At 42.8% G+C, this 9,232-nt stretch overlaps 1 protein-coding gene across 1 annotated transcript; it reads right to left on the bottom strand.

The window, feature by feature from the left end:
* Positions 1–722: 722 nt before the first annotated feature.
* On the bottom strand, positions 723–8,897 carry LOC126249097 (Down syndrome cell adhesion molecule homolog). The gene is made up of 7 exons (XM_049950747.1): positions 8,882–8,897; positions 8,718–8,778; positions 1,946–2,409; positions 1,597–1,835; positions 1,352–1,489; positions 833–987; positions 723–753 (listed from the first exon to the last, which is right to left on the bottom strand). Exons 1-7 carry the CDS (start codon positions 8,895–8,897, stop codon positions 723–725), a joined length of 1,104 nt encoding a protein of 367 aa, XP_049806704.1.
* Between the last annotated feature and the right edge of the window lie 335 nt (positions 8,898–9,232).

Here is a 9,232-nt window from a genome sequence, read left to right as displayed (position 1 = left end):
AGAAATACAAACAATACTTGCAATTATTTTTATGTTCAAACTGTTTTCTTTCTTAATTAATACAAACTTGAAATCTTTTTGGAATATTGTTGCATACTCCATGGCATAATGTGGTATCACTGCCCAAATCATAAGATGCATCACCTATGTATTATTTTAGTTCTGCAATGGTCTGAGACTTTTGAAAATAAACAAAAGTTCTTGATGACACCCCATAGGAAAAAATCCACAGGCGTGATATCTGGTGAATGTGGAGGCATTTCAATATCTGCCCTTCGACCAATGACTTTTCTCTGGAAAGTTTCATTTAAACAATCATGGGCAGCCATGGTATAATGTGGAGAACTACCATTGTGTTGAAAGTAAATTCCTTGAAATTTTTCAGTACAAGTCTGAAACATATCCAAATAGTTGTCTCCTGTCACTGTACCTTCAAAAAATATGGTCCAAGTATACCAAATGATCATATTGCCCTCCCAAATACTCACACCAGTTTGATTTAGTGGCCATTCTAATAAAAGATTTTGATTGTCAGTATACCAGTAAGTACAGTTATGTCTGTTAACTTGCCCACTTAACTTAAAATTGGACTTCTCAGACCACAAAACTTTAGTGAATAGGTTAGGATCATGTGCTGTTGATCAAGCATCAATTCATAACACTAAAGAGATTGCTCTGGATGATCTTAAAGTAACCCATGTTTTAAACGTGGAATGTAAACTTTAAACTTCTGTTTGTGTAACATTCTTTGCACTGATCTTTGTGATAAATCCAACTCAGTTGCTAATCACCTGGTTGATTTTTGCAGGCCTTGCATCACAGATAAACATACCTGCAGTTCATTTTCCTCTGTTGAGACTGTTGTTGGGCATCCTGTTCTTGGTACATCTGTAACAAATTAATTTTCTTCAAATCTATTTCATATGTCACACACTGTTTGTCTAGATGGTTATTTTGATCCAAGCTGTTTTTCCCATTGATTAACAACTGTAGTAGTACCACTTTTATCATATGTTTTTAACACAAAAATTTTATCTTCTTTCATTATAGTCGTGACAGATTGGAAAAATACAGCTGTAAACATGTCCCACATATAATGATTTCAACAATTCACTGCTTTGATAACTGTGTGTGTTTTTTTTTTTTCACTGCATTGTATACCAAAACAGGTGTGTGTGTGTGTGTGTGTGTGTGTGTGTGTGTGTGTGTGTGTGTGTGTGTGTGTGTGTCTAGATGCTGAGTGACAGATAGGCACAGCGAAAAGACTCTCACAATTGTGAGAGTCTTTATCTGTGACTCAGCATATCCACTATATGGTGAGAAGCAACTTCCCTTTTCATAATATTGTTACATTCCATCCTGGATTTTCCAGTACATATATAGGCACATGAACACACAAAATGAAAGGACATATATTTGAGTGACTGTGTGCTGGGCAATGTGTTGTCGTATTCCAGTTCCAATTACTTCTACAGTGTTCCGGCAGCTTCTGATGGTATAAAAATGCCTTCCAGCAAACAAACTGAACCTCTGTAGCACAATTTAAAGGATATAACTTCCTTTATAATTCTAAAGTACTATGCTTATTGTTTTTACCTTCCAACTTACAAGCAGAGTCTCTGAATCTTTCATTTTAACTCTGACATCTCGTGGTGGAGCCTCAGGAACTTCCTCCATTGTTGTTACTGTGAGAATATTACTGTAATTAGATGAGCCAATATCATTTACAGCAAGAACTCTTATGTGATACACATGTGCTGGCATGAGGTCACTCAGTGAAGCTACCTGCTGGAGTCTGTCCACCTCAATATGTGGAACATCAAGGCTCCAAGGCACTGTCAACATGTGTAGACACTGGTAAGAATTATGCTGTTTCTCAGATAAGCATACATCAATGAAGACATATTTGTTTCAAACTAGAGCAAATTACACAGAACAAACATACCTGACACATTTTTATACTGGATAATGTATGATGTAATGGCACTGTTTCCATTATACGGCTCTTCCCAACTCAGTTTTACTGAGCGACTGGTAAAATTATTTACATGGACATTTATTGGTGGTTCTGGTGGCTCTTGTACTGTCAATTTTACCTCCATCTGGTCACTTCCATACTTGTTTGAAGCCACACATTCAAAAGTAGTAGTATGTTCTCTTTGAAGATCCCAGATAGTCAGTCTTGAAAATGTTCCATTTCCTGATTCCTCTTCCTTCAATGTGATATTTGAGTAAAGTTTTCTGTCAAGCTGGTGCCCATTATTAAACCAAGTAATTGAAACTGGCTTATCTCCTTCAGCAGTGCAATCAAGAACTGCTGTGGCACCCTTCAAAGCTGTTACATTCTGATACGCCACAGTAAACCTTGCCGGGACTGAAACAGTGATTTGATCAACATTTTGTAGTTGTCTACAGAGACATTCCAGTTAATTCTGGATTGTTTGCTATTGAAACAATTGCTGAATATTTTCATGAGAATAATGATAGAAAAATGTAACTGTTAACACTGAAAATGAATCCAGAAAATTTACACAGATTAGTATCACTTGTGGTCGAAATTTGAAAAACTGAGTCCATGGACCTGAGCTATGATAAAAAAATTTCACGCCATACACTCCACATAAAACAGTGAAATTTTAGCCTCAGATCTGACCCATAGGAAATGCTACACTGAAGTTACAGTATTCTGGAAATAATCCTTTCATTTCTTTTTAACTCTTCAATCATTTGAAGAAGTTCTTGATACAGTGTACTGAAAAATAAATTTTGTGTTAACAGCGGCAAATTAACATTTCCATTATGAAAACACTGTGTGAGTTCCATTGTATTGCGTAAAGTAAACCACAAATGTGAAACGATTTGCATTACAAAAGCTGCACTGTGAATTCATCAAACCACAATTATAGCTCTCAGAATTATTTGTAATTACGGTATACTTCTGAACAACATAATTATCACTATGAACATCCACATTATTCATATTACTTTTTCCATGCAAAAATTGTGTCTCTCTAGCTCTTTGTCTTTCTTTCTGGCCTGTCGGGGTTCTTCTTTGAGGAACAGCCCAAAGCAAATATATTTTCCGTATAATAAGGGAAATCATACATATTCAAAATGGAGAAAATGAAAATTAGGGACACTTCAAATTTTATGGTGAGGACAACAAAGGGACATAAAGTTAAATCCATTTACTCTTCAACAAAAGTAAATGAAAAAAATGACGCTAATAAACAATGTCTGTTGCCCTTCACTGCTTCATTACTACGTTTTGCTTTCTGTTGTTGACAACTGTTGTGACTCGCCGATCTTTCAAAGTGCCGCCGCACATTTACACGCGTCTTCTACATGCGGTGCTGTCTGCCAGCCATGCAGCAGCAGCGCCACCTAAGCGGCCAGCCAGCCAGCGGCCGCTAGACTTGGACGCAGTTATGATTTGACTGTTAAAGTGTACACACGTCTTACTCTGTTTACTTGATCTGTGACTTTCGTGTATTGCGTCTTCCTTGAAATATATTTGTTCAACTTGAAGTTATTACAATTGGTGACAAGGTAGTGATTTTTCTTTTCCATCATTGACCCACATGTTTCCATGACTACTTTAAAGCAACTATTGCAAAGTCTCATAGAACAGCAAACGCTTCTTACAAATGCGATTCGTGATTTAGTCGCGGCATCAAATGTGGGGCGTCTCTCGTCTTTGTCTCTACCCACTTTTCCTCCTTACGACGAGACGGTGGAAGACTGGTCTGATTACGAAAAACGTCTTCAACAGCACTTCTCGGCATTTCATGTCGCGGATGAACAAACATGTAAGTCTCTGTTCCTTTCATGGATTTCACCTCAAATGTATCGGTTGTTGTCTCAATTGGCTCCTTTGAAAGATCCTGCGTCTTTGTCCTTTGCTGAAATGTGTTCACTTCTGCCTGTCTATTTTCAAAAGCAAACGCATGTGGTAGCCTCTTGTGTTGCCTTTTATTGTTGTCGAAAACAACCGAATCAAACCTATCGCGCTTGGGCTGCTGAACTTCACGGCCTCAGTAGAAAGTGTCAATTTGTTACTGACGTTCACAAAGAATCCTACGCCGATTCCACGGTACAGGATGCTATTATCCGATCGGCGCCCGACAAAGAAGTTAGGCAACGTGCCCTTCAGTTAGCAAACCTGACTCTAGACGAAGTCCTAGCCATCGCTCAGTCTTCTGAAATTTCTCGCGCCGCTGGAGCGCAAATAGAGGCATGGGGCGACGTCGGGGAAATACAACCTCTGTGCGATGTTGACGAAGCGTGTGGCGTGTCCACGCCGGCCGACGTGGCCGCAGTAGGCCAACGCTCCCAAGCGCAGCCTCGGCCTAACCGTAAACAAACCTCTAAGAAACTGCAGCAAAACCCACGGCAACTTCCTTCGTGTCCGCGGTGTTTTACGAAACATTCAAGAGAAGATTGTCCACAAAGTTGGGCCGTATGTCACAAATGCAAAAAAAAGGGTCATGTGTCATCCGTTTGCAAATCTGACTGCATACATGATGTTCATGAACATGACGCTGATTCTGATTCTGTGTTGTCTGTCAATTGTACTTCTTCCCTTTCAGGGAAGTTATTCCTCACTGTCCAAATACTTGGTCGAGATGTTCGCATGCAGGTGGATACTGGTTCTGCTGCCACTATCATCAATTCTCAGATGTATCTTCAGTTGGGTTCTCCAATCTGGTCACCTGTCACTAGGCAATTACGGACCTACAATAAACAGAAGATTTCTCTCTTGGGACAATTTGATGCTGAGGTATCTTACAAATCTGTCGATCGCACAGTTCCCATATTTGTGGTCAACCATAGTAATGCGGAGAATCTTTTTGGTTTCGATGCCTTTCGTGTTTTTGGGTTCTCCATAGATGACTCTGTCAATAACGTCTCTGATGCTATTCCTTATGCTCAACAGGATTCCTTGTCGACGACATTTTCGTCCCTTTTTTCTCCTTGGTTAGACCGTGCAAATGACTTTGAATCTCATATCACGCTCAAACCCACTGTTCGGCCTAAGTTTTTTCGGGCTCGGCCAATTCCTGTGGCCCTTCGTGATCAGGTCAAACGGGAGCTGGACCATCTCACTGCTTCAGGGGTCTTGCTTCCTGTCACTTCCAGTGAGTGGTCCTCTCCTGTTGTTGTCGTTGCTAAGCCAAATGGTGATATTCGTCTCTGTGGCGATTTCAAAGCCACTGTAAATGCTCAATGCCTTATCGACACTTACACTATGCCTCGACCTGAAGAATTGTTCACTAAACTTGCTGGAGGTCAGTATTTTTCTAACACTTAGTAAAATACTCGCTGAAGAGAGCAGGGGCGCTGGCAACCCCGAATGGCAATTGTTGGTATTGATAGAGGCCGAAAGGCATGTTAAGGACCAGAAACTGCTGGGAAGCAGCGTCGAGAGGAAGTTGATGATAAGCTTCTGATAGGCACACACACACACACACACACATTCACACAAGCACATCTAACAAACAACATGGCCCATGTTTCCGGATACAGTGGCCAGTAACAGTGTGTGTGTGTGTGTGTGTGTGTGTGTGTGTGTGCGTGCGTGCGTGCGTGCGTGCGCGCTTGCTATTTGTGGAGTAGGCACTCTTGGAACAATTATTGCTCACTGTCCCTGGGTGCATAAATTACCAGGACGACATTGTTGTCACTGGCTCCACCACTGACGAACATCTGCAAAATCTCCGCACACTTTTTCACGCCTTACAGACTGCCAGTCTTAAGTGTAATCTTCAGAAATCAAAATTTTTTCAGGCATCTATCATGTACTTCGGGTTTCAACTCTCTCAGGATGGTATTCATCCGCTTCAGCAAACTGTCGCTGCGATCGATGCCCTTCCTCGCCCTACATCTGTTAAGGAACTGCAGGCCTTCTTGGGGAAAATAGCATACTATCACAAGTTTTCACCATCTGCTGCTTCGGTGGCTCAGCCGTTGCATCGCCTGTTGCATAAAAACGTGCCCTTTCACTGGTCTGCGCCATGCGATGTGGCTTTCCAGAAATTGAAGACTCTGCTGAAACAGGCCTCATGCCTGGCTACTTATCGACCTGGCCAACATCTTGTTCTTGCAACAGATGCCTCCCAATACGGAGTCGGTGCAGTCCTTGTGCACCATTTTTCTGACTGTTCTGAACAACCCATTGCTTATGCCTCCAAAACGCTCATGGATGCCCGACAAAAGTATTCTCAAATTGAAAAAGAAGCTTATTTATGCTCTTCATAAGTTTGGTGTTTTTCTCTATGGATCCAAATTTCATCTTGTTATTGATCACAAACCACTTGTTTCCCTGTTTCATCAATCAAAGTCGCTTCCCGACAAGGCTGCACACCGCCTCCAGCATTGGGCTCTTTACTTGTCTCGTTTCAATTATGAGATTCATTTCCGGCCGACGGCTCAACATGTGAATGCTGATGCACTGTCTCGCCTTCCCATGGGTCCTGACCTGGCATTTTATAGGGACAAACTTTTGTGTTTCAACCTGGATGTTGCCGAGCAGCGGGTTGTGGATGGGTTCCCCATCACTGGGGACCGGCTGGCGGCTGCTACGGCTTCTGACTCTACACTCTCCCGGGTTTTATGCTGTATGCTAAGACTTCTGATCCGTTGTGGAACTACTACGCTTTGCGTTACCACCTCACGGCTAGGGATAGTCTTATTCTCCTTTCCACCGAAAATGCTTCGCCGCGTGTCGTGGTACCTGCGTCTTTGCGTGCTTTGGTCTTGCGTCTCCTTCACTAAGGGCACTGGGGTGCCTTTCACACAAAATCTCTGGTGTGCTGTCATGTGCACTGGCCCAGCACCGACTCTGAAATCGCACACATGGTCGCTGCCTGCGGCCCTTGTGTGTCAGAGGCCACCGCCCCGAAGTCATCTTTGTCAATGTGGCCTTTGCCTGAGAAGCCCTGGGAGTGTATTCGTGCTGACTTCACAGGACCTTTTTTAGGTACTTATTGGCTTCTCGTTATTGATGCCTACTCGAACTTTCCTTTCATCGTCCGTTGCACGTTGCCTACCACCGCGGCAACCACCAATGCTCTAGTTCGCATTTTCTCTCTTGAAGGCCTTCCCTCTACTCTTGTTACTGATAATGTCCACAGTTTTCCTCTTCCAATTTTGCGGATTTTTGTGCCCGTCACGGCGTCATGCATGTCACGGCCCATCCGTTCCAGCCACAGTCAAACGGTGACGCTGAACTACTGGTCCGCACATTTAAGGCTCAGATGAGGAAACTCCTCACTTCTTCTGCTGATGATGCGTATCTGCAATTTCTGGCTTCTTACGATCTCACCTCCATGGGCGACCACAGCCCGGCTGATCTCTTACATGGCCAACAGCCCCGCACACTACATCATCTTCTGTGGCCTTCCATCTCACGGCCGCGGGTGCCTTCGCTTGGCTGGTTCACCTCCAACGACCTTGTATGGATACAGGGATACGGCAGGCAGCCAAAATGGTGTCCTGGCCGCATCTTACGACACTGTGGCCGACGCCTGTATGAAATCCAGATGGACACGGGTGTTGCAGTGTCATTCAGACCAGCTTTGGCCTCGTGTGCCAGCAATGCCCCTTCCGGATGCCGCTACACCACCTTTGGCTCTACCTGACGCTCGGGATAGTGGAATCTCTCATTACTCACAATGGAGTCCTCTCACCATCATATCGGTGGCAGCACAAGAACTGACGCCACCAGAAGACGAGCCAATGCAGGAACCAGATGACCATCATCTGTCGGAGCAACTCTACTCGCCTCCTTCTCCTACAGACCTGGACACATCACCCATGTCTCCTGTTACAACAACCAGACTTGCCGCAATGGGCAGATTGGTGCATGGGGCCCCAGCAGATTTGACCCCCACGTCTCCTGTCATCTCGACCCGTTATATCGGGGACACTTCCATCCGTACGGGAAGCCTCCTCCTTGAGACTTTAAGGCCAGTCAAACAACACCTATGGACGTTAGCAATCTACAGGCCACCTCCATCAAGACCTGTGAAAAAAATTGAAAGGGGGGAAAAGTGTTGTGATTCACTGATCTTTCAAACTGCCACCGCGCACTTATGCGCGTCCTCTACATGCGGCGCAGTCGGCCAGCCATGCAGCAGCAGCGCCACCTAAGCAGCCAGCCAGCCAGCGGCCGCTAGACTTGGACTCAGTTATGATTTGACTGTTAAAGTATACACACGTCTTACTCTGTTTACTTGATCTGTGACTTTCATGTATTGCGTCTCCCTGTAAATATATTTGTTAAACCTGAAGTTATTACAACAACATCAGCAGCATAGCTGTTGTGGCATTGCAGCTGCCCTGTAAGTGTGTGTTACTTCAAATGAAGTACTTGCAATATTTAAACATGAACATCTATAGAATGCGATTTCATAAAATGTTGCTACTTTCGTGTCATTTTTACCATAGCACCTGATCAGTACACAAGGCCAAAGTTGGTAGCACTCCAATTTTTAGTGTTCACATAGTGGAGATTTCAATATGTGATACAGAAGGTATCATCAGAGTTATGAATATGAAAGCATCTGCTTCCTCTCACCAGTATTAATGGCTAGTACATATATGATTTTTTTCTTTGTGCACATCTATGAGAAAGCACATTTCAAATCATATGCGTTTCATTGGCCTCCATGTATAATTAATGTTAAAAACTGGTACCTCAGTTTTTGTTTTCACACCTTAATATTATGATTAAAAATTTAGTGAGCTCATCATCTGCATTAATGAACTTGCGTTTTGCTTAATAAGCACAATATTTATACAGAATGTATGTAGTTTCTTATCAACTAAAGAAAGCTTAACAAAATCTTTGAACAATTATTCCATTAAAATATGAGATCACAGTTGCTGTTATTCATTGTGATATACAAGATATTCCTAAGTCATCAGCACACATCAGCACCCTGTGGCCACTGGTCAATGTTAGAGCTCACTTGAGTATTTTACTAAGTGTTCTTTAGAAAGATCTGCAGTTGAAACTGCGTAATCAGAGTTTCATAAGATACTTGATGCTTTTCATGCCATCTCTGAAAACAGAGTGGAAGTCACAATCCCAGTCATGCGAAAAACATTCATTTTAAATAGAATTTTGCACCACTCCAATAGGTGACAGCTTTTTGTCTCTTGTTTCTAGCCCCTCCTCTTCCAAATTATGAGTGAGGGCAGTATAAACAGGTTGGACTTTACACCATGC

This window comes from Schistocerca nitens, chromosome 3, assembly GCF_023898315.1.
Source record: "Schistocerca nitens isolate TAMUIC-IGC-003100 chromosome 3, iqSchNite1.1, whole genome shotgun sequence".
NCBI lineage: Eukaryota > Metazoa > Arthropoda > Insecta > Orthoptera > Acrididae > Schistocerca > Schistocerca nitens.
Note: the sequence above shows the minus strand (reverse complement) of the source record. Positions and strands in the feature narration are given on the sequence as shown.